Here is a 26,133-nt window from a genome sequence, read left to right as displayed (position 1 = left end):
ATATCATAATTTGGCAGCATCTGCTTTGGTGACCTTTTGTTACATACTGAGAGAAAACCATCTCAACTCAGATTAGCCCTATGCTGCCATCGCGTGGGCACACTCTCGGCTTGCTTTGCAGCCTTACGCCAGTACCTGCAACCCATTTCATTCCCCAACTGGAAGGCAGCAGTTGGTTTAGTTTTCTTTTGCATAGCATAAGGAATCCCCCACCTGTATCACTTAAAAAGCACAAAGGGCTGTGTCTCTTTAAACATGGGCAAGACGCTCTCCAAGATTACCCGGAAGTAGATCATCCCTTTTCCATGTGCATTTTATTTATTATTATATATAGTAATTCAAAACTCCTTCACCAAAAACATTTGCAATGGATGAGAAAGGCAGTTCCTCAGCAGAGTCATTGGTAATGGGGGACGGTCAGTAGTTGATGATTTCTTTCATGACCCGCTATCCCAAAGTGTCTAACAAAAAGAGACCCAAATCCACATGGTGTTTCACTTCCCCAATGCATCGGGCTATATTGTGATCAACATTAAAATCGTCTAGGTAGAAACAAGCAAGTGACATAGCATAACAATCTTTTGCACATCCTGTTAAAAGAAAGTTCATGCAATGGTCATCCTGGGTGACCTCACTGCAGTCTGTATCACCTTGCTTTTCATCACTCTGCTAAGAGTATTCTATAAAACCACTGATACTACCCAATAGCTGATAATTACGGCAATGCACACAAAGTCAAAGTAAATTTTATTTTCAGAGTATATATCATCACATACAACCCTGAGAGCATACAGCAATCTATAGAATAAGATCAATAAAAGATCAAGTAGAGTGAAGATGACAACAAACTGTAAATATAAATAAATAGCAATAAATAACATGAACATGAAATATCAAGATAAGGAGTCCTTAAAATGAGATCATTGGTTGAGGGAACATCTCAGTGGATAGGCAAGTAAGATCCTGATGGTTGAGGAGTAGTAAATGTTGTTGAATCTGATGGTGCTAGTTCTGTACCTTCTACCTGGTGGCAGCAGTGAAAAAGATCATGGCCCCAGTGGTGAGGATTTCTGATGATGGATACTGAGTTTCATGTAGATGAATGGTTGGGAGAGCTTTACCCATGATGTACTAGACCAAATCCACTATATTTTGTAGGATTTTACTTTCAAAGGCATTGGTGTTTCCATACCAGGCTGTGATGTAGCCAGTCAATATACTCTCCACTACACATGAATAGAAGCTTGTCAAAGTTTTTGATGTCATGCAAATCTCTGCAGACTCCTATCCAGAGATGCTGCCATGCTTTCCTCACAATTCTGCTTACACGCTGGGTCCAGGACAAGTCTTCTCCAGCTCTGACCCAGAACTGACTGGGATCTACAAGTGACGAAATCCAGGATCCAATTGCACAAGGAGGTATTGAGACCAAGGTTTTGGAGCTTACTGATTAGTTTTGTGGGGTTGATGGTATTAGATGCTGAGCTGTTATTGAGAAAGAGCATTCTGATGTATGGTCCTTTGCTTGGGTATCTGCCTGTGGCTGCTGTTGGCAAATTGGAATGGATCCAAGTCACCCTTCAGGTGATATGTTTCATCACCAGCCTCTCAAAACTCTTCATCTCTGTGGATGTAAGTGTAACTGGGCAATAGTCATTGAGCTAAGTCACCACACTCTTCTTAGGCACCGATATAGTTGAAGCAGATGGGCGTCACAGACTGCCAAAGCAGAGGTTAAATATAGCAGTGAACATACCAGCCAGCTTCAGCACAGGTACCCCATCCAGTCCAGATTCTTTCCTTGAATTCACCCTCTTGAAGGCAGCTCGTACGTTGGCTTCAGAAGATGTCGGGGTTCCTTTTTTTTTGAAAACTTTTTTTTTACTGCATTTTTAAAGTTACAAAGTAAAGTATGAAAAAAAAATGTATATAACCCTTACCCCCTCCCCTTAACCCCTCCCCCCTAACTGCCCTATAGAAAAAAAAGAGAAAGAAAGAAAGAATGCCTGGTTGTTGGAAGATCTCCACATGCTCCATGGAATTCGTAATAACTTTAATATGTATATTTATTTCTTTCCCCTAATAACCAATTGTTTCATCTTCAGAGCAACTATATATTTAATCCTGTCTTTTGTAAATAAGGGCTCCAAATTTTCAGAAATGTTTCATATTTATCTCTTAAATTATAAGTAATTTTTTCTAATGGAATACAGCCATAGATTTCTTTCTTCCAAGAGTCTATACTTAAATATGTATCCGATTTCCAAGTAACTGCAATAGCTTTTTTGGCTACTGCCAGTGCAATTTTTATAAATTCTTTCTGATATTTATTTAGTTTGAGTTTCGGTTTTATCCCTTCAATATCACCTAGTAAAACTAATATTGGATTATGAGGAAATTGTGTTCCTGTAATTTGTTCCAGTAAAAGTCTTAAATTTGTCCAAAAAGGTTGAATTTTAGAGCAAGACCATGTCGAATGTAAATAAGTACCAGTTTCCTGGTTACATCGGAAACACTGATCCGATAAATTTGGATTTAATTTTTTTATTTTTTGTGGTGTAATATATAATTGATGTAGAAAATTATACTGCACTAATCTTAACCGAACATTTATTGTATTTGTCATACTATCAAGACATAGTCTTGACCAATTTGTTTCTTCAATTTTAATATTCAAATCACTTTCCCATTTTTGTCTTGACTTATGGACTCCTTGTTTAATTGCCTGTCTTTGAATCAAATTAAACATACAAGATATAAATTTTTTAATAATTCCTTTTTGAATTAAAATTTCTATTTCATTAGATTTCGGCAATAACATTGTTTGACCTAATTTTTCTCTTAAATAAGCCCTTAATTGAAAGTAACAAAATAAAGTGTTATTTGATATTTTATATTTATTCTTTAATTGATCAAATGACATTAATATACCTCCTTCAAAACAATTCCCTATATATCTAATCCCTTTTTGAATCCAATTATATAAAAGTTGATTGTCCATTGTGAAAGGAATAAGTCTATTTTGAATTAAAGATCTCTTTGCTAATAAAGATTTTTTTGTCTCATCATCAACATTTATCTTATTCCATAAGTCAATCAAATGTTTTAATATAGGAGATTCTTTCTTTTCCCGTATCCATTTAGATTCCCATTTGTATATAAAATCTTCTGGTACGTTTTTTCCTATTTTATCTAATTCTATTCTAATCCATGCCGGTTTATCTTTCTCGAAAAAAGATGCAATAAATCTAAGTTGATTTGCTTTATAATAATTCTTAAAATTTGGAAGTTGTAATCCTCCTAGATCAAATTTCCATGTCAATTTTTCCAACGATATTCTTGACATCTTACCTTTCCAGAGGAATTTCCTCACATATTTGTTTAACTCTTGAAAAAACTTCTGGGGTAATTATATTGGTAATGATTGAAATAAATATTGTAGTCTAGGGAATATATTCATTTTTATAGTATTTACTCTACCTACTAATGTTATTGGTAATGCCATCCATTTTTCAAGATCTTCCTGAATTTTTTTCAAAAGTGGTAAATAATTTAATTTATATAAGTTTTTTATATCATTATCAACTCTTATACCTAAATATTTTATACCATTTGCTGGCCATCTAAATTGAGTTATTAATCGGCATTGATTATAATCTCCTTTAGTAAGAGGTAAAATTTCACTTTTATCCCAATTTATTTTATAACCCGATATTTTCCCATATTCTTCTAATCTATAAGATAATTTGCATAGTGAATGTAATGGATCTGTTAAATAAAGTAGAACATCATCTGCAAATAAGTTAATCTTGTATTCTTCCTGATTAACTCTGAAACCCTTAATATCTGGGTCCATTCTAATTAATTCAGCTAGTGGTTCTATTGCCAACACAAATAATGCAGGTGATAATGGGCAACCTTGCCTAGTTGATCTTGTTAACTGAAATGATGTTGAAATTTGACCATTTGTCACTACTTTAGCTTTGGGATTAGTATTTAAGGTTTTAATCCATTTTATAAATGATGTTCCTAATCCATATTTTTCCAGTACCTTAAATAAAAAATCCCATTCCAATCTATCAAATGCTTTTTCTGCATCTAAAGCAACTGCCACACTCATTTCCTCCCTCTTTTGTGCTAAATGGATTATACTAAATAACCGAGTTACATTATCTGCCGATTGCCTATTTTTGATAAATCCTGTTTAATCCATATGCACTAATTTTGGTAAGCATTTAGATAATCTATTAGATAAGATTTTTGCTATTATTTTATAATCGGTGTTTAATAAAGAAATAGGTCTATATGATGTTGGTTTTAAAAGGTCTCTATCTTTTTTTGGCAATACTATTAAAATAGCTGTTGAAAAAGATTCTGGAAGTTTATGCGTTCTTTCCGCTTGATATATTAACTCCATAAAAGGAGGAATTAATAAATCTTTAAACTTTTTATAAAATTCAGGTGGAAAACCATCTTCTCCTGGAGATTTATTACTTTGAAGTGATCCCAAAGCTTCTTCAACTTCCCTCAATGTAAAAGGCATACCTAATCCCTTCTGTCCTTCTGTATTTAATTTTGGAAGAGTTATTTGTGATAAAAATTCTTCTATCTTAACGTCATCATTCTTTGATTCTGATTTATACAACTCAGAATAAAAATTCTTAAAAGCCTCATTAATTTCTAGAGGCTTATAAGTAATTTCATTCACTTTTGTTCGAATTGCATTTATTGTTTTAGAAATCTGATCTGTTTTTAACTGCCATGCAAGAACTTTATGTGATCTTTCACCTAGTTCATAATATCTCTGTTTAGGTCTCATAATTGCTTTTTCTGTTCGATATGTCTGGAGTGTATTATATTTTAACTTCTTATTAATAAGTTGTCTTCATTTTTCTTCTGTCATATTTCTTTGAGATTCTTTTTCTAATTTAAAATCTCTTTTTCCAATTGATCTATTTCTATCATATATTCCTTCTTAATTTTAGAAGTATAACTTATTATCTGGCCTCTCAAATATGCTTTCATTGCTTCCCACAATATAAATTTATCATCAACTGAATGTAAATTTGTATCTAAAAAGAACTGAATCTGCTTTTTCATAAAATCACAAAAATCTTGACGTTTTAGTAGAATTGAATTAAATCTCCATCTATAAATTGATTCCTCTTTATCTATTATCATTGTCATTATTAAAGGAGAGTGATCAGACAATATTCTTGCTTTATATTCCACATTTTTCACTCTATCTTGAGTATTTGTTGATAATAGGAAAAAATCTATCCTTGAGTATGTTTTATGTCTATTTGAATAAAATGAATAATCCCTTTCTTTTGGATTGATTCTTCTCCATATATCAATCAAATTTAAATCTTTCATCAATGATAGAGTTAATTTTGCTACTTTTGATTTTGTAATGGCCTTTGTTGATCTATCTAAAACTGGATCTAAACAAAAATTAAAATCTCCACCTATTAATATTTTATCATGTGCATTAGCCAAATTCAAAAAGACCTCCTGTATAAATTTTACATCATTTTCATTTGGTGCATAAATATTCATAAGAGTCCATAGTTCTGAAAAAATTTGACAATGTATAATTAAATATCTTCCTGCCGAATCAATTAATACATTTTGTATTTTAATTGGTAAATTTTTATTAACCAAAATTGCAACTCCTCTTGCCTTTGAGTTAAATGAAGCTGCAATAACATTTCCAACCCAGTCTCTTTTTAATTTCTGATGTTCTATATCCGTTAAATGAGTTTCTTGTAAGAAAACCATATCTATTTTCATTTTTTTAATATATGTTAAAATTCTTTTTCTTTTTATTGGTCCATTAAGCCCATTAACATTAAAACTTTAAAAATTCAATAAATTAGTCATTATTTTTATTTATGTTACTCCAATCTATAATAATAACTAATCTTTCAACTTTCATTGTATCCTGGGAAATCTTTTTAGAAGTCTCCATGTTGCTATGTGTGTCCCCACCAATCATCCAGGCAAAAGGATAGAAGAAAAATAGAAAATAAAGAAAAAAACAAAATACCCCCCTACTAATGTTGTGAAATAAAAAAAAACACAACATTACCCCCCTCTATTGTACGGGTCATGGCAATCGCCATGATTACACACGTGAATCCCGTAGTAACCGATTCAAAGCTCCCCAGCCCCCCCCCCCGCAACTTAAAAAGTATATATAAAAAAACATACTATTCTCAATTAATATTTCTAAAATTTTACTTTTCTCCCTTATAACATCCTTAAATGTCCATCAGTTCCATTTGCTTTCTCTGTCTTCATCTTTAACCATTACATTTAGAAATCTCTACATTTAATTAATGAAGAGATGGAAGTTTTTGTGCGAACACCTCCGCATCTTGATAATCAGAAAAAAATCTTTTTCCTTCCTCCAAAAAAATCATCAATGTTGCTGGGTGACGCATTAAAAACTTATAACCTTTTTCCCACAAAACATTTTTAGCTGGATTAAATTCTTTCTTTCTCTTCAAAAGGTTATAACTTATATCAGGATAAAAAAGAACTGGTTTCTCTGCTATCATCAACAGACCTTTTCTTCTTTTAGCACCCTGGGCAGCCGCCCTCAAAATCTTTTCTTTATCCTGGTATCTTAAACATCTTATCAAAATTGATCGCAGATTTGATCATCTTGAGATCTTGGTCTTAAGGCTCTGTGCACCCTTTCAATCTCAATTAAAGTTTCTTTTCCCATTTCCAATTTTTCAGGAATCCATTTTTGAAAAAACTTTATTGGGTCTTCTCCTTCGGTACCTTCTTTAAGTCCAACAATTTTAATATTGTTGTGTCTACTAAAATTTTCAAGCTTATCAATTTTTCCCACGAGTTGTTTTCTTTCTGATGTCCAGGCATCATTACCATCTTCCATCTTCTTCATTCTTCCATCCATTTCTTCCATTTTGACATCCAAATCTGTAATTTTCTTTTCCATTTTTTCCTGTTTCTTTGTCATTTTATCAAACATAGCCTCCATATTTGTTATTTTTTCTTTAATTACTTTTTGGTTACTTTTAATTACTTTTAATGCATTTAATTTTTCTAATTTATGCATTATTTGCCTCAAAGTCTTTTTTGTATTTTCAGAGGAACTTTCATCTTCTTCTCCATCTTCGTCTGATTTTTCCAGAGAGTCCGGCTCTCTCTCAGACTCACTTTCACTGTCGGTTTCAGTCATTGCTGGGTTTTGTAGTTCTAGTTGCTCTCTTTTGCGCATGCTCGTTCCTTTACGCTTGCGCAGTTCTCGTTGATCTTTCCCTTTAGAAATGGCCGATGCTGCCGCGGTCTCCTTTTCTGTTTCACCGGTGGTGTGTTGTTCCTGAGTCCGTGGTTCTTCAGTAGAAGTAGGCCTTGATTCTGTTCCAACTTGAGCGGTCTTCGCGGTAGTAATTTTCTTCGTCCTCTGTTTATGAGGCATAGCTTAAAACAATCCAGAGTAATTTATAAGTAACCTTAAAAAAGTATTAATTAACTTTTCTTCACTTAAACATTAATTTATTAACTTTTTTTACAGGAGGGCTGGGTTCCAGCGTCTCGATCCTATGTCATCACGTGTCGGGGTTCCTGATGGTTCCTCCATGCTCTGACAGCCAAATTGAGCATAGGAGGCATCAAAGGCAATTTCAAACATTGGAAAGAAGAAGATATGGACAAGAGAAACATAGGAGTGTTCGTAGGACTGCTTTGAATCAGTGGATTGGACTGTTTTCAGGGATTCATCTTCGAGACTGAATGACTATGCACAGCTCTCAATGACTTCATTAAATCCTGTGTGGACGAGTGTGTAGCTGTGAAAACTTACTGAATGTAGAAAACCTACAGCACAATACAGGCCCTTCGGCCCACAAAGTTGTGCCGAACATTTCCCAACCTCATTAATCACTAGGCTTACCTATAGCCCTCTATTTTTCTAAGATCCATGTACCTATCCTGGAGTCTCTTAAAAGACCCTATCATATCCACCTTCACCACCGTTGCCACAGCCCGTTCCACACACTCATCACATTCTGTACCTACTCCCCAGCACCTTAAACCTGTGTCCTCTTGTGGCAACCATTTCAGCCCTAGGAAAAAGCCTCTGACTATCCACACAATAAATGCCTCTCATCACCTTATACACCTCTATCAGGTCACCTCTCACCCTCAGTTGCTACACGGAGAAAAGGCTGAGTTCACTCAATCTATTCTCATAGGGCATGCTCCCCCAATCCAGGCAACATCCTTGTAAATCTCCTCTGCACTCTTTCTATGGCTTCCACATCCTTCCTGTAGTGAGGCAACCGGAACTGAGCACAGTACTTCAAGTGGGGTCTGACCAGGATCCTGTATAGCTGCAACATTACCTCTTGGCTCCTAAATTCAATGATTAATGAAAGCCAATACACTGTATGCTTTCTTAACCATAGAGTCAACCTGCGCATCTGTTTTGAGCAACTTATGGATTTGGACCCCAAGATCCTTCTGATCCTCCACACTACCAAGAGTCTTACCATTAATACTATATTCTGCCATTGTATTTGACCTACCAAAATGAACTACTTCACACTTATCTGGGCTGAAATCCATCTGCCACTTCTCAGTCCAGTTTTGCATCCTATCAATGTCCTGCTGTAACCTCTGACAGCCCTCCACACTATCCACAACACCCCCAACCTTTGTGTCATCAGCAAACTTCCTAACCCATCCCTCCACTTCCTCACCCAGGTCATTTATAAAAATCACGAAGAGTAAGGGACCCAGAACAGATCCCTGAGGCAAACCACTGGTGACCGACCTCTATGCAGAATATGACCCATCTACAACCACTGTCTGCCTTCTGTGGGCAAGCCAGTTCTGGATTCACAAAGCAGTGTCCCCTGGGATCCCATGTCTCTTTACTTTCTCAATAAGCTTTGCATGGGATACCTTATCAAATGCCTTACTGATCTCCATATACACTACATCTACTGCTCTTCCTTCATCAACACCCAAATCAAAAACTACGGATGAACCAGGAGGCTCGTACTCTACTGAAGGGGTAGATCTGTGGTATTCAAATCTAGCAACCCAGGTCTGTACAGGAGAACCAGGCATGACATGCGGAGGGTTATTTCAAGAGCCAATGAACAATTCCAGGCAAGGTTGGAGGCATATCAGAGGCATGTCAACTCTGGTAGGGTTGCAGGCCATTACTTCATACAAAGTTAACCCCATCATTATGAATGGTAGCTCAATTTACCTTCTATGTTCACTTTGACAGGAAGAATAAAACTATAGCTAGGAGGACCTCTGCAGCAGGCAGTGGCCCTGTGATCTCTGTCTCGGAGGCTAACATCAGGCTGTCTTTCAAGAGGGTGAACCCTCACAAGGTGAGGGGCCTGGTAGAGCTCTGAAAATCTGTGTCAAACAACTAGCAGGGTGTTCAAAGACATTTTCGATCTCTCCTTGCTACGGTTGGAAGTTGCCACCTGCTTCAAAAAAAAAGGGCAACAATTATACCAGTGCCCAAGAAGTGTAGTGTGAGCTGCCCTAATGACTATCGTCCAATAGCATCAAATCTACGGTGCCTATAAAAAGTATTCATCCCCCTTGGACATTTTCATGTTTTATTATTTAACAGCGTTGAATCATAGTGGATTTAATTTGATGTTTTTTGACATTGATCAACAGAAAAACTCAATTTTGGTTTCATCAGACCATAGAACCTTCTTCCAGCTGGCTTCAGTGTCTCCCAGATGCCTTCTGGCAAACTCCAGCCGAGATTTCATGTGAGTTTTCCCCCTCAACTGTGGCTTTCTCTTTGCCACTCTCCCATAAAACTGTGACTGGTGAGGCTCCTGGGCAACAGTTGGTGTATGCACAGTCTCTCCCATCTCAGCCACTGAAGCTCTCAATTTGTCACAGGTCATCTAGACCAATGGATGAGTTCAATGCTTATCTCTCTTTTAAGAGTTAGTTCAATTCCACAGGTGCTCATGTCCAAATGCGTCTTCATGCAAAATTCCTCTATTTACATTTCCATCTGTACATTTATTGTATATCTCTATATACCATCTACAAATTTGCCAATGACACAACTATTGTTGGCAGAATTTTAGGTGGTGATGAGGTGTAAAGGAGCGAGATAGATCAGCTTGTTGAGTGGTGTTGCAACAACTTTGTACTCTCTTGTACAACGTAGACCAGGGAATTGAATTGATTGTCAACTCAGGAAGGGCAAGTCAAGGGACCACACCCCAGTCCTCATTGAGGGATCAGCAGAGAAAAGAATGAGCCATTTCAAGTTACTGGGTGTCAACCTCTCTGAAGATCTATTCTGGGCCCAACATATGGGTGCAATTACAAAGAAAGCACGACAGTAGCTACATTTCATTATGAGTTCGAGGAGGCTTAGTATGTCACCAAAAACACTCCGAAACTTCTACAGGTGTACCATGGAGAGGAAATAACTGGTTACATTACCATCTGAGGATGGAGAAGCCATTGCACAGGATCAGGAAAAGCCTCAGAAAGTTGTAAACCCAGCCAGTTCCACCATGTGCAATTGGCTCTCCAGCTTCACGGACACCTTCAAAAGGTGTTGCCTCAACATGACAGTATTCATCATTAAGGACCCCAACACCTAGGACATGCCCTCTTCTCATCGCTATTGTAGGGTAACGTAATGGGCGACAAGCAACACATATTGTTTATGATGTAAGTTGTTTGACGTAATTCACGAACACCATCATTGAGTTGTGATCACTGTAAGAGATGGTGTCCAACATAATGACATCAGTGCAATGTGATTGCTTTTGGTTTTTTCGAATTAGGAGTAAAGGCCTGCAGCTTTAGTTAAGCACAGAACTCGACTCTGACATGGTTTATTCACAAAATCCTACATTGGTGACCCATTCGCTCTTGGCCGATTCCAGAGCTACCCAACGACATGTCAACCAACTCAGTCGTTTTGAAGTTGCCGGAGATTTGAGAGCAGCACATTACCATGTGCTTTGCACCATCAGAAGCCAGTTCATGTTGTGAGAAATCACTGTGGGCAATATCAAATTTTACTATGTCATAGCACCACTAGGTAGATCTACTGGAGCCAGAGTAGTTAGTCTACCAGAAGATCCACCTGCACGTGATAAATGTCACTCTGAAAACTCACCTATACAGACTTTTAGACTGAGTCTGAGCACGCCAAACAGTTGCTCTCCTTACCAGCGAGGGTGACGGTATGACTTCAGAACTAATGGACCACATGCTATCTCTCCTGGGCAATGTATCTTTCCTAGGCAAACACCATCTTGGTTTTATGCTCAAGAACTCTTTATGCAACAAATGCCTGATCAAGTTTGTACAGCCTTCGTTAAAACACCTTTAAAGGATGATAGGGAACTTGATAAAATAGTCAATAGTCTACACTCAGCCAGGTGGAGTTGCATTGATCCTCCTCCTTTCCCTGTCTCAGTAAGCCTTGTCAGCAGAGCCTCCAGAAGAAGGCTTTGAACCAGACTACACAGAGTCTATGTTTTCACCACACGCGCTTCAATGGCGCTGCTGAAGGTGGGCAACAGCGTACTGGTGGGTCTCAAAGCACAACATACAACAAAATACTTTACTAATAACATTAGTTCTATAATTATGGTAAACAATCACCATGGACAATGAAGAGACTTGCAAAAACGAGGCTGAAACAGGGGTCGATGTATGTGGGTGTGTGATGCATTCAGAGAGAGGTTGAGGCATGCTTATGGAGGAGTCGGAACAAGGTTGAGGCATGTTCTAGCCAGGGCTGGGCAAAGCAGAGAAAAGTCAGAGTGGAGGAGAGGCAGATTCGGGACCCATCCAGCTAAACTGAGAGCGAGGTTTGATTGATCTAAGCCCTGGGCTGATTTGGCAAAGATGAGTAGAGGCTGAAACATGGTGATGGGATCCAGGCCCAGAGTGAATCTATGTGACAGCGTCCAGGTCCTAGAGCGAGGACCGATGTTTGAATGATTTAAACTCTGTGCCAGATGGATTGAAAAGACAGGGCATCAGGACCAGAGGCGATGGTCAATCCAGTTCTGCTCAGTGCCCCGTGATGTTTACTCGGCACTGAATCTGAGGCAGAGGCTGAGATTGTGGCCTTCTCCAGCTCCTCCAGCCTCCATGTCTGAGGACTTGCTTCCATTCTGAATGCTATCTGCTTACTGTTTTTGTTTGCATAAACAGTTTTGTTTTTCTCTCGGCACATTGGGTGATTGCCGGGGTATTTTTATGGGTTCTTGTTCTGTGGCTGCCTGTACGAAGACAACTCTCAGGATTGTATGATGTATACGTACTTCAATAATGGATGTACTTTGAACTTTGACACAAATACCAAGAAGTGCTGACTGCCATGAAGCTTTGACAGTACCAGTGCATTGGGACATTAGACTCTGAACACAGGGGGTTCCAGCTGCCAGAGTCAACTGCTGTTGATTACAGACACCCTTTCAGGGCAATGCTTTCTGTGTGACACGAACGCTCGGGTGAGTGTGCTGCCAGCATCGCTCATTGATTATAAGGCAGAGAGCGACAGACCCTCACTGGAAGTTGCCAGTGGCAACGGGATCAGACTCATGGGACACGATGTGTGATGCTCAGCTTCAGTGAAGGACACTACACATGGGACTTTGTCTCGATTAAAGCTGCTAGACCTCTGCTCGGTGCAGATTTCTTGTGTGCCCAAGGACTGTTAGTAAATCTTAAGAGCTGCCTGCTTGTGGACTCAAAGGACTTTGGGTTATTATCCTGCACCTCCAGTAAATTTGCCACGGCAACACAGTCTAGCAAATGCACCACCTCACGTGAATTCACTCACCTGTTGGGTGAATTCCCAAACCTCACCAAGCCCACATTCTCCACAAACCTGGGGTCGAACACAACGTTTCCACAACTGGCTCACTGCTCCACGCCCATGCGGCCAGAGTGAAGGCTAAGCTTACTAACATGGAAATGCCTGGCATTGTACACAGGTTGAATAGCCGTTGGGTTTTACCCCTCCATGTGGTCCATAACCCAGATGATGCCTCCTTAGCGGAGCCACTGCTGCCCCCCCATCGTTACCCAAACCCACATAGTCAAGTCTTTTCAGTAGGTTTAGCTGGAAAGATTAATATTCTAACGTGGACATAGCCAGGAGCTACCACCAAGTGCCTGTGTGTGCTGAGGACATTCCCAAAACTGCCGTTATAACCCCGTTTGGCCTATTTGAGTTTCTGCACATGCCATTTGAGCTGAAAAATGCAGCACAGACTTTCCAGCATCCGTGTTAAAAGACTCAGATTTTCTTTCTGTTTAACTGAACAATGTACTTGTCACCAGCGCATGCAAAACCAAACAATTACCACATTTCCGCACACTTTTCAAGCACTTAAGCCAACGTGGGCTGTTAACTTAATTGGGCACCGCATCTCCACAGAAGGTGCAACGCACCTGCTGTTAAAAGTCATCGCTAAATGGACTTTCCACTGCCTGCACTATCAAAGCACTGCAAGAGTTTTTAGGTATGGTGAATTTCTATCACACAAGCTGCTGACCTTACCTTACTCTTACCCTTATACATGCCCTTAAAGGCGGTGGCCCTAATCACATGCTCGAGTGTCAGCAGATATGACCAGAATATTTGATGACACTAAACACTCTTTCCAACACAACCCTACTGGCACACCAGCTCCCCAATGTATCCACAGCCATCACTACTGACAACTCAGCCTATGCGGTGGGTGCTGCACATGAACAGTTGGTTGAAAGCAAGTGGCAGCGACTCACCTTTTTCAGCCAGCAGCTCTGTGCACTGCTCCACACCCCACCCCCCCACCCCCCCGGAGGGGAAGTACAGCATATTTGGCCACATGTCTCTCAGTCTCTTATCTGGCAGTCCACCGTTTTCGTTCTCTACTGAAGGGTTGGCATTTCACAGCGTTTGTTGACCACAAACCCCTCGTGCACGCGAATACCCAAGCATCACACCTTTGGTCTGCACACAGCAATGCTGCCTGGCCTACATTTCAAAATTCATGAATGACCTACAACACATCGAAGGGAAAAATAATGCTGTGGCTCATTATCTCTCATAGCCCACGTTCAACATCATACACATCAGGGTTGACAATACTGGCAGAGCAGCCAACCAAGCTATTGACCCAGAGGTCCAGGCTTACCAGACAGCAGTCACAGGCATGTAGTTGGCTGATGTCGAGTTTAGTGATGCACCATCAATAACTCACTCTGAGACATAAGGCGAGATATCAGCTTTTATTGACTGGAAGAAGGAACAAGCAGTGAGTGACCACCATACTACATCCTGGAGATTGAGAGGCCGGGCTCAGGCCTTGATCGCCTTTATACCGGGGTCTGTGGGAGGAGCCACAGGAGCAGTCAGCAGGGGGCGTGTCCAGACAGGTATATGTAGTTCACCCCATTTAGGGACACTGGAATTTCTCGCCTGTGTGATGTCTCAGCCGGTCACTCTGGCCCCATTGCACCTACAAAATGGAGGTGTACCGTTTTTAACATCTCTCACATCCAGGCAGGAAGGCCTTACAGAAAATGGTGGCTTTAAAGTTTGTGCGACACAGCTTTAGAAAGGACGTGTGAGACTGGAGTGCTGCCTGTGTTGTGTGTCAGTGGGTGAAAATTAACCATCAACACTTTTTGAGGTCCCTGATGGACAGTTTGCACCATGTCAATGTAACCTGGTTGGTCCTCTGCCCACCCCCCAGCCCCCATCATGGTTTCATACATCTCCTTACCATAGTTGTCCCTCTAGCATTAACGACAGCTACGGGCATTCATCAACAACTGGATCACTCGGTTCCGCACCCTATCTGATATATCTTCCACCCATGGTCCACAATGGCCCAGAACCTCAGGATTAAATTGCGTCACACCATGGTGTATGACCTGCAGTCCATGGCCTGTGCGAGCGGCTTCACCGTTCTTTAAAGGCTGCTCTGAGGGCTTCCTTGACCGACGATTGTTGGCATGATCATCTCCCGTGGGTTCTGCTGGGGCTCAGAATAGCTCCAGAAATAAAAAAAAAAGACCTGCAGTCCTCTGCTGTTGAGTTGGTGTAGAGGCAGACGCAATGGTTGCCGGGAGATTTACTTACTTTTACTTTACTTTTATTGTCACCAAACAATTGATACTAGAGCGTATAATCATCACAGCGATATTTGATTCTGCGCTTCGCACTCCCTGAAGTACAAATCAATGTAAATATAATAAAAATTTAAATTATAAATCATAATTAGAAAATAGAAAAGGGAAAGTAAGGTAGTGCAAGTCAGGTCCGGATATTTGGAAGGTATGGCCCAGATCCAGGTCAGGATTCGTTCAGCAGTCTTATCACAGTTGGAAAGAAGCTGTTCCCAAATCTGGCCATACGAATTTTCAAGCTCCTGAACCTTCTCCCAGAGGGAAGAGGGACAAAAAGTGTGTTGGCTGGATGGGTCGTGTCCTTGATTATCCTGGCAGCACTGCTCCAACAGCGTGTGGTGTAAAGTGAGTCCAAGGATGGAAGATTGGTTTGTGTGATGTGCTGGGCTATGTTCACGATCTTCTGCAGCTTCCTCTGGTCTTGGACAGGACAACTTCCATACCAGGTTGTGATGCACCCTAGAAGAATGCTTTCTACGGTGCATCTATAAAAGTTAGTGAGGGTTTTAGGGGACAGGCCAAATTTCTTCAGCTTTCTCAGGAAGTAAAGACACTGGTGGGCCTTCTTGGCAAAGGACTCTGCTTGGTTAGACCAAGTCGGATCATTTGTGATATTCACCCCGAGGAACTTAAAGCTTTTGACCTGTTCCACCTGCACATCACCGATGTAGATGGGGTCATGTGGTTCACTACTCCTTCTGAAGTCAACAGCCAACTCCTTCGTCTTGCTGACATTGAGGGATAGGTTATTGTCTTTGCACCATGCCACCAGGTTCTTAATTTCCTCTCTGTACTCAGACTCATCATTACCCAAGATATGGCCTATAATTGTGATGTAATTCCTGGCACCATAACCACCTGGTCAGCTTCTCAGCAGCATTCCACCCTTCTCAGTACACTCAATTCACTTACACCTATTCCTGCTCCCATCAGAGCATACAAAACTCTTGGGTTCCATTTGACCTATGTTCTACCTCATTAGTTTTTATCTGCCATGATGCACATCAACACTCCCTTAGGCCCTTTAGCGTTTTGCCCATTCTGCATTTTGGAACAGGGCAAAGAGACTTTTATAGTAGGGTATAGTATAGACAGGAAGGGTAAAACTGAATATATTTCTGAAAATCACTTTAAGGCAGCCCACCAAGACCTGGATAGTTCCACTACCATACTCCCTGCATCACGCCATGACCATGAGCAAGTCAGCACACCCCTAGACCAGTCTGGCACACCTACGGTTATTCCAAATAGGTCCTGAGACAGGTGGCTCGTACAAGCTCCGGACAGACTGACAATGCTAGTTTTGGTGAATTCTGGCGGTGTGGGGGCACCTGTGCAGGGTAATGTGTGTGTCAGATGACACATACTGTTCATAATAGAAACTGTTCTATATAATTCACAATCTCCATCACTGAGTGGTTGCGTTGACGGTGTCTGACGTGATGATGTCAGTGTAAGGTTTGGTTTGTTTGTAATGGGAGTAAAGGGCTTTGGCATTTGTGAAGCGTGTAAAAAAGACTATCACATGTTTTATTCACAAAATCCTACGCTACCATCCAGGAGGTACAGCAGCCCAACATCACCCCAGTCATTATTTCAGGAACAGCTTCTTCCCATGTCATCAGATTTCTGAACGGACAATGAATCCATGAACTCTGCCTTGCTATTTTTTTCTCCCTTTTTGCACTACTTATTAAATTGAATTTTTATATAAACTTACTGTAATTTATAGGTTTTTTTATGTATTGCAGTGTACTGCTGCCTCAAAGCGGTGAACTTCACAACATATGCCAGTGATACTAAATCTGATTAAAAGCACCCATTGATTGCACAAGCTGTCTTTTATTCACAATTTGAAAAGCAGAATAAAATAACTCCGTGTGAATCCCTGCAGCAGCTGGTGACCCTGTGATCACAGTCTCGGAGGCCGACAGCAGAACATCCTTCAAGAGGTTGAACCCTCGCAAGGTGTCAGGCCCCCGTGGTGCACCTGACAGGGCATTGAAAACCTGTGCTGACCAACTGGCTGGAAAGCTCAAGGACATCTTCACCTGCTGCAGTCAGAGGTCTCCGCTTACTTCAAAGGGGCATCAAATACCGGTGCCCAAGAAGAGCAGGGTGAGCTGCCTCAACAGTGACGGCCTGGTAGCGTTCACATCCACCGTGACAAAATGCTTTGAGTGGCTGGTCATGGCTAGAATAACTCCCGCTGAACAAGGACCTGAAACTGCTGCAGTTTGCTTATTGGCACTGCAGAAGACACATTAAGGTAAAGATTGTCTGGAACAGTCGTAGTCAAGCAAGGCCTTTGAAGTGAGTTACCGAAGACACCTCCATTTATCACAGACAAGATAATATGTACTCAAGTCAAATGAGTGAGGCCCCTGTAGTGAGACTCTTCCAGAAAGATTTTCCTAAAACATAGCTTCCTTTACACAATAGCAGATGTTGTAGACAGACAAGATAACAGAAGGATGTGAAACATACCAACAACTAAGGCTGCTCTGTCGTCCTTACTAACTTCAAAATATCATCGGCTGTCTGGTGAAATTTCAATTGGCTTTAACATCTCTATTGTGAATGCTGAGTAAGGAATTCAGACATGCACAACTTATAATTATCAATATCTGTCACTGATAAGCTAATTCTGTATAAAAATTGTAGTTTTCTGTTCAGACTTCAGAACCACGTGGGTGACAGAGGCCCTTGCTGTTCTCCTGGTGCACAGTAAAACTAAAGGAACGCTTGAGTCATGAGAGTTTGGGTGTTCCTGGCCCAGTTATTTTAATTCATTTATTTTATTATGGGCGATGACAGTTACTTCAACAGTTCTTGGAGTTTCAACCGAGATGGGTAACCCTTGGCTTCATTGTACAGGAGAAAGGAATTTAGGCCTGGGAGCCGATTAGCCCCAAACCCTCGGCTGATTGTATTTGACCAAGGGACTGAGTCTGCTGCCAAATCGCCAATTTCCTCCTGTGTGGATTGGTCAAGGTACAGCAACACCCTCGTCACCAACGTAGGAAAGCTGCAGCGTTAAAAGAAACAAGGTTGCCATGGTCCGGGTTCAAGCCTGCACAAGGTATTGTCGTATGGGTTGCAGCCGCACAAAGCACAGGAAGTGTGTTATTAAAAAAAGGAATTTTGAAATGTGCGTGAGTGAGTGAGTGAAAGCCTGATTGTGTGTGAGTGTGTGTGTGCACCCTGATTGTATGTGCATGAATGGTAGTGTGGAAGTCCCCTTTCCTGGGCCTCTAAAGAACTCCATTAGTGTATGTTTGTATTAAGCATGTTGAGAAGTGTGTGGAATGGTCTACGCGAATGTCTGCAGAAACGTGCTAGAGAAAGGAAAATGTGAGAAGACTGTAGCGTAATGTAGATGTGGAATTCTAAAGCAGGTAGATGAATTCCATAGAAAAAGCGAAATGAATTAACAAAATCTTGAGACAGAAAAGATACAGAAAGAACAGAAAGATTTATTTATTTATTGAGATACAGCACAAAGTAAGCCCTTCAGGACCTTCAAACGCTGCTGCCAAGCAAACCCTGATTTAACCCCAGCCCAATCACGGGACGATTTGCAATGATCGATTAAACTACTAACCATCTTTGGACTGTGGGAGGAAACCGGAGCACCTGGAGGAAACCCACGTAGACTCCTTACAGACAGCAGCTGGAATTGAACCTCGATTGCTGATACTGTAAAGTGATCATTTTAATTTTATTATTTATTATTATTTTTCTCTGCTAGATTATGTATTGCATTGAACTGCTGCTGCCAAGTTAACAAATTTCACGTCATATGCCGGTGATAATAAACTGATTCTGATTCTGAACAAACCACTATGGTACCATGCCAGCCCAGACGAAGGGTGGGGGGGGGGGGGGGGAAACAAACAAATTAAACATACAGCACCAGAATCTGAAGTCAAATTAGATGACTGTAATCCTCTGTATCCCCAATTACGATTGCCATATAGTCCACACCAGATGCCTCCTCCCAATTATCGGAGGCCATCAGCGGTAGCCAATTCTCCAGCAACATCTGAGATTTTGACTACTATTTTGAAAGCTAGAGAGTAACAACAGGGTTTGAGAGAGATACTGGCTTACTAGATGAAGGTCTGTGGCAAAATGTACTAGATCTCATGACCCAAGTCTATATCATACGCGTGTATTTCCAGAACCAGACGAAGTGTACAGACCATGTCTAGTTCTGAATTACGGGCTATACTGGAGGCGACTCCTGATCCTAAGGAGAATGTAGCAAGATTTGTCAATGAGATGGAAATCCTCTGTAAATGTCACACTCCAAATGTCAATGATGTATATGTAGTAAAGTGTGCCTGTTTGGGGATGTCAAGTGGAAACGAGTTAGAGAGCATATTGACCTGTCTTAGCCATTCATGATGTTGATCTGAACACAATGTGAGTTAATCTACAAGAAGCATTAAGGGAATATTTGCTTTGCATCTTAATGTAAGATACACAGTTTTGTGCAGAGGGTAGACAAAAACATTGATGAATACAAGGAATATGTATGTATGTATGCATTTCAAAACTATTCCTGATTACCAGAGGTGGGGACAACCATCACGTAAATGTTATAACGGTTAAAAGAAATGTTCACTGCCAACTCGTGTGGGATGGGGGTGGAAGAAAGTAATAACCATTTTACAACTTTGTCAGACACAGTTACAATATCAAAAGAATAGAACTATTAAAGGAAATGAGGATAAAATACTTGTACCCACACCAAGCACTACCTTGCAGAGTTGGGACAGTGGATGCAGTAGAGAGATGGGACGAGACGATTCCAGGGATTGTGTTTTGTTTGCGGGCAGCCTGGCCACTGGGCTCAAAGATGCCCTTGGTGCCAGGGCAACTCTGAAAACAGTCAATTCCCACTTACTCCGCCACCTTTGCAGTCGACTCTGAGTTCAATGTAAATAACACATTCGGCCAACATCCCTAACCTCCACAGCAGGGGTGCCATGCCAGTTGTAACAATTTCTGAGCCTGTTATTTCTTTTTATATTGTAGGTGGAGAACAATTAGACTTTTTGATTGATTCTGGAGCCCTTTTCCTACAATCCATGCTTTTGATTAGCCGCAAGCATCTCTAAGGATTGAATCAATAAATGTCGGGGGATTCATGGAACGGCCAGTTACTCTCCCCATTTCTTGTAACATCACTTGTTAGCTTTTTGGACATAAAAGGGAACATCAATTTCTAATAGCACCAGCATCACTGATACATTTATTTGGCCTGGATCTTCTCTAAGTTGGAATGAATGCTGCCCAGAAGGGGTAGAACTCAAGGTGGCTGAGACAGTCTACCCAATTATGCTTTATTGGAAGAATCCATTTGAAAATTACCAGGCATCTGGTGGTGGAATTTCACTGATGAATCTTTGCCTGCTAATACACTCACTATGGTTAAACAACTGTTGGAAAGTTTCAGAGGCCCGTACAGTAAGGGTGAGAGGCAGCAGAAAGGAATCTATAAACCTGTTAGCCTGACATGAGTGGTTGGGAAGTTGTTGGAATCATTTGTTAGGGATGAGATTACAGAATACTAGGAGGCACATGACAAGATAGGCCAAGCCAGCATAGTTTCCTGAAAGGAAAATCCTGCCTAACAAACCTACTGCAATTTTTTGAGGAAATTACAAGCAGAGTAAACACAGTAAATGAGGTGTACTTGGATTTTCAGAAGGCTTTTGACAAGGTGCTGCACATGAGGCTGCTTAGCAAGATAAGTGCCCATGGAATTACAGGGTTGTTACTAGTATGATTAGAGCATTGACTGGTTGGCAGAAAACAGAGAGTGGGAATAAAGGGATCTTATTCTGGCTGGCTGCCGGTTACCAGTGGAGTTCCACAGGGGTTGGTGTTGGGACTGCTGCTTTTTACGATGTATGTCAATGATTTGGACTATGGAGTTAATGAATTTGTGGCTAAATTTGCCAATGATACAAAGATAGGTGGAGGAGCTGGTAGTGTTGAGGAAACAGAGAGCCTGCAGAGAGACTTTGATAGTTTAGGGGAATGGGCAAAGAAGTGGCAAATGAAATACAATGTTGGAAAGTGTATGGTCATGCACTGTGGTGGAAGAAATAAACGGGCAGACTATTATTCAGAAGGGTAGAGAATTCAAAATACAGAGATGCAAAGGGACTTAGGAGCCCTTGTGCTAGATACCCTAAATGTTAACCTCCAGGTTGAGTCGATTGTGAAGAAGGCGAATGCAATGTTGGGATTCATTTCTAGAGGTATAGAATGTAAGAGCAGGGATGTGATGTTGAGGCTCTATAAGGCACTCGTGAGACCACACTTGGAGTATTGTGTGCAGTTTTAGGCTCCTTATTTTAGAAAGGATATACTGACAATGGAGAGGGTTCAGAGAAGATTCATGAGAATGATTCCAGGAATGAAAGGGTTACCGTACAAGGCATGTCCATTTAGAACAGAGATGCGGAGAAATTTCTTTAGTCAGAGGGTGGTAAATCTGTGGAATTTGTTGCCATGAGCAGTTGTGGAGGCCAAGTCATTGGGTGAATTTAAGGCAGAGATAGATAGGTTCTTGATTAGCCAGGGCATCAAATGTTATGGGGAGAGGGCAGGGGAGTGGGGATGACTAGAAGAAGTGGATTTGTTGATGATTGTACGGCAGAGCAGTCTCAATGGGCCAAATGGCCTACTTCTGCTCCTATATCTTATGGTTTTATAGCACAGAGAAATATCCTCCATGAAATCTGAGTGACAAATGACTATCCAGAGTACGGTATGTTATTCTGTAGAGGGCCTGGACAAACTGTATGAGAAAACTGTGCAACAATTGCTCCAGGATCGTAACAGCAAGTCATTTCCCTCATTATTTTTGCCCTCTGCAAGGTCCTGAAGGTGTTGCTGGTGGAAAACTGCCAACCAATGCTGAACATTTTTTTTGTTTTTAAAATGCCTGCACGTTACTTTTTATGTAGCACCATCAAATCACTCGAGAGATTTGGGACCTATGGTTAATCATCTCCTACTTAGGTTAATGGTGCCCATTCGGAGGGAAGTCTTTCAGTATTTCCCTAAGGCATCGTTTTTATGTACAATAACTCTATATCCTATTCCGCTGAGTTTGAATATCAAGTTCCAAGTCTCTCCCAAGAAAGGAATGATGAGACAACGAAACGCTTACTCACTCGTGTACCAGAAACACAGGATGAAACAAAGTAATGAAGTGGGTTGAGGATTGTCTGCCGAACCTTTTAAAGTACAATTGGATTTGGCAAAACCCCTTCCATGCAAACATCAGTATCCCTGAGGCCAGAGGCAGAGAAAAGCACTCAGCCTGTATTGGAAGCATTCCGACAAAGGGGGATTTTCATTCCGACAGAGAGTCTATATAATATGCCCATAAGCCAGTGTGGAAGCTGGGAAAGAACACCTGGAATTTTGTCCAAGTTCTGAAGGCTGTTAACAAACCTGTCATACTAACCTATCCCATAGTTCTGAACCCAGCCACGATGCCACAAACACTATATAGTATACAGCTGCTGATATATGTGGGGCATTTTCTTCTCAATCTAAATTCACCCAGATTAACAAGAGTTTGCACCCTTGCAGCCAGAACTACTGAGAATATAAAGACTCGTGTTATGTCTTCAAAATGGCACATGACTGCGGACAACGATGGAAGCTACACGGATTTCTCAGCTCCTCTGCAATGCCAATAAAACATGGCAGGTAGATTGCTAATCTTCTCTCCGCTATTCAATTGCCATCTGCTATTGCAGTTACGGCTCACACTAACAGAAGTGATGCGGTATCTAAAGGTAAGTGGACAGATTTTACTGCCAGGGCAGCAGCAGATCTTTACGGGCATGTGGTACCTTAACGTGCTCAGGCTTCCAATTCTTTTCCAAATTCTATTGATGAACTTATACAATTTCAGTGTAACGTACCGGAGGCCAAAACGATTTCCAATATTTGGTGAGAAGAGTAGCGGTGAGCTGTATGATTTGTCAGAGACATGGTCCTAGGAAAACTCTGGCTGGTTCCAGCGCTGTTAGACCCTCCCCCTGAAGACCATTCACACATTGCCAGATGGACTTCATGCAATTAACCAATTACATGAGTTATCATTATACACTTGTCATTGTACGTTTGTTTTCTCAGTGGGTAGTAATGTACCCGGTTCATAGAAATGATGCTAGAACTGTCACTAAACTCTTATTATGAGAACTTATACAAGAACTTAATCACCTACTGACACAACCGATCAACAGATGATGCAATAGCCACAGCCCTACGCACCTGGAGAAGAAGGATGCTTACGTGAGAATGCTGTCCTTGGACAACAGTTCACCATTCAATACCACAATTTTCTCCAAGCTTGACAAGAAGCTCAGAGACTCTAGCCTTCACCCTGCCTTGTGTAGCTGGATCCTGGACTTCCTGGCAGATCACCAACAGGTGGTAAGAGTGGGCTTCCTCACCTCAAACCCTCAACACAGGAGCCATAAGCCCCCGCCTTTACTCTCCGTATACCCATGATTGTGGCGCCACCCACAGTTCCAATCTGCTGATGACACTACACTGATTGGCCTAATCTCAAATAATGACAAGGCAGCCTCCAGAGAAGTCATCACCCTGACCCAGTGGTGTCAAGAAAATAACCTCTCCCTCAACGTCACAAAAACAAAAGAGCTGGTTGTGGACTACAGGAGGAATGGAGACAGGCTAGCCCCTACTGACATCAGTGGGATTGAGAGGGTGAACAGCTTTATGTTCCTTGGCATAAACATCACTGAGGATCTCACATGGTCCATACATACCAGCTGTGTGGTGAAAAAGGCACAACACCACCTCTTTCACCTCAGATAGTTGAAGTTGTTTGGTATGAGGCCCCAAATCCTAAGAACTTTCTACAGGGGCACAACTGAGAGCATCCTGACTGGCTGCATCACTGCCTGGTATGGGAACTGTACCTCCCTTCATCGCAGGACTCTGCAGAGAGTAGTGCAGAGAGCCCAGCGCATCTGTATTTGTGAACTTCCCACTATTCAGGACATTTACAAAGAGAGTGTGTAAAAAGTGCCCAAAGGATCAACGGGGACCCGAGTCACCCCAACCACAAACTGTTCCAGCTGCTACCATCCAGGAAACTATACCACAGCACAAAAGCCAGGACCAACAGGCTCTGGGACTGCTTCTTCCACCAATCTATCAGACTGATTAATTCATGCTGATACCATTGTATTTCTATGTAATATTGACTGTCCTGTTGTACATACTATTTGTTATAAATTACTATAAATTGCACATTTAGACAGAAATGTAAAGATGTTTACTCACGTATATGAAGCATGTAAGTAATAAAGTCAATTCAATTTATCCCTAGCTCTGGAATTGCTGAAAAGATCAAGTGATACCGGTCTGCATTTCACAGGCAAAGCAATACAGGTGCAAGTGAAAGTCTTACAGTGTATGAGAAGCACAAAAAGTGGTGACAACTTCAGAGTGCCAGACCCACCAGCCAGGACACTGGGTACTAGTGAGAGCCTACCAATGAAAGAACTGCCTGCAGCCTCGCTGGGAAGATCCATTCCAAGTGTTGCTGACAGCATATGCCAATTTAAAGGACCAAAGAAAGCCAGCATCGATACATACCTCATATATCAAGCCAGTGCCACTGGACCGGGGAAAAGAGGACCATAAGAATGGTGGTGATAAATGTTTTTATTAATCCGGTAACCCGTTCAAGATGGCGGCATGACGCAGCAGCTTGCAGTGACCACTCCGGAGCTGATATCTGTATTTGTGAAGCGGGGTGCCGTGCTCAATCCTAATCGGATGAAAAATGGACGTGGGAGCACGGAGGAACAACTGGAAATCTCTAGGAAGGCCCTTGCAAGGCCCTTGCCCTTGCAGCTCATTGCTGCTGCTGTGAGGTCTGGGTCTCTGCTGAGAAGAACAGGCCCCCAGTCCTCGGGGTCGTGTTGCCGGTGGCCGTTGGCGGGGGCGTCTTAAAACGCTCGGCAGAGGATGGCGCTCGGAGAAACTGTGCCGGAATCGGAGTCCACTGCGGTCGGAGTGCTTTCACTGTGTGCTGTGTCTGCGAGGCTGAGTCCGGCGGCGCCATGGAAGTCCATAGTGGGGGTATTCCCTTCTGCCGCTGGCGTGGGATGATGAGTCTATCAGGGACCCTGAGGACTTGTGGAAACTGTGTGGTAGTTTCTTTCGAGCTTATAGTCTTTAACATCTCTGGACTATTTTTGCTGTCTGGTCTGCTTTGATCAATTATACTATTGTTTGCATTGTTGGAACTACGTGGTTTTGTGCAGGTCTTGTAGCTTTAGTTTTTGGTCTTGTTTTGTCTGGTAGGATTGAAGCTCCTTTCCGGGGAACGCACTAAGACGGTAGTGCGATATTAATACGCAGCAGCCTCTCCGGACTCTGGATTGGGGATTGCCAAATGTTACGTGGATTTTCTGGTGTAGTCTGTTTTGTCATATGCTTTTGTGATATCATTCTGGAGGAACGTTGTCTCATTTTTTTTTTAAACTGCATTGCATTTGTGGTTTCTAAATGACAATAAACTGAATCTGAATCTATTTTCTGCCTAAGTGCAGAAGTATCACATAACACTAATACTCCTTCACCTTTGTTGTGAATATGCATTGTGTACTAACTGATCAGGCTGTAGGGTGTGCTCTAGACGGCCTACACATTTGAAAGGTGGGTTGCTAATGCAATCTGTACCCCCTGAATCTTAGTGAGTTTGATTCTGTGTTTTACTTTGATAACAAAACTCAAACTGCAAAAGGGAGAAGGGTACTGCACTGCCATGGGAATGGCCTTTGCAACTATTTTGAGGGTCGGTCTCAACCTACCTACAATGGAGTGAATAAACCACCACCACCCGCCCTGAAACTGGTTCATGAGGATAGGGGT

At 41.4% G+C, this 26,133-nt stretch overlaps 1 protein-coding gene across 17 annotated transcripts in view; it reads right to left on the bottom strand.

Annotated features, from left to right (window-relative positions):
* The window catches only part of LOC132395540 (uncharacterized), a 135,418-nt gene that overhangs the window by 42,181 nt on the left and 67,104 nt on the right, over positions 1 to 26,133 (bottom strand). For 7 of the 17 annotated variants that reach the window (XM_059972308.1, XM_059972311.1, XM_059972306.1 and 4 more), the window contains one exon: positions 6,253 to 7,455. The exons of 8 other annotated variants lie outside the window; for them this stretch is intronic. In XM_059972308.1, coding sequence (XP_059828291.1) covers positions 6,644 to 7,453 — 810 coding nt within the window. In that variant the 5' untranslated portion in view covers positions 7,454 to 7,455 and the 3' untranslated portion in view covers positions 6,253 to 6,643. 2 more of the 17 variants (XR_009512649.1, XR_009512661.1) reach the window with 2 other exon arrangements.

This window comes from Hypanus sabinus, chromosome 6, assembly GCF_030144855.1.
Source record: "Hypanus sabinus isolate sHypSab1 chromosome 6, sHypSab1.hap1, whole genome shotgun sequence".
Taxonomy (NCBI): Eukaryota; Metazoa; Chordata; class Chondrichthyes; order Myliobatiformes; family Dasyatidae; genus Hypanus; species Hypanus sabinus.
The sequence above is the reverse complement of the archived record's forward strand: the minus strand, read 5'-3'. Positions and strand labels throughout refer to the sequence as shown.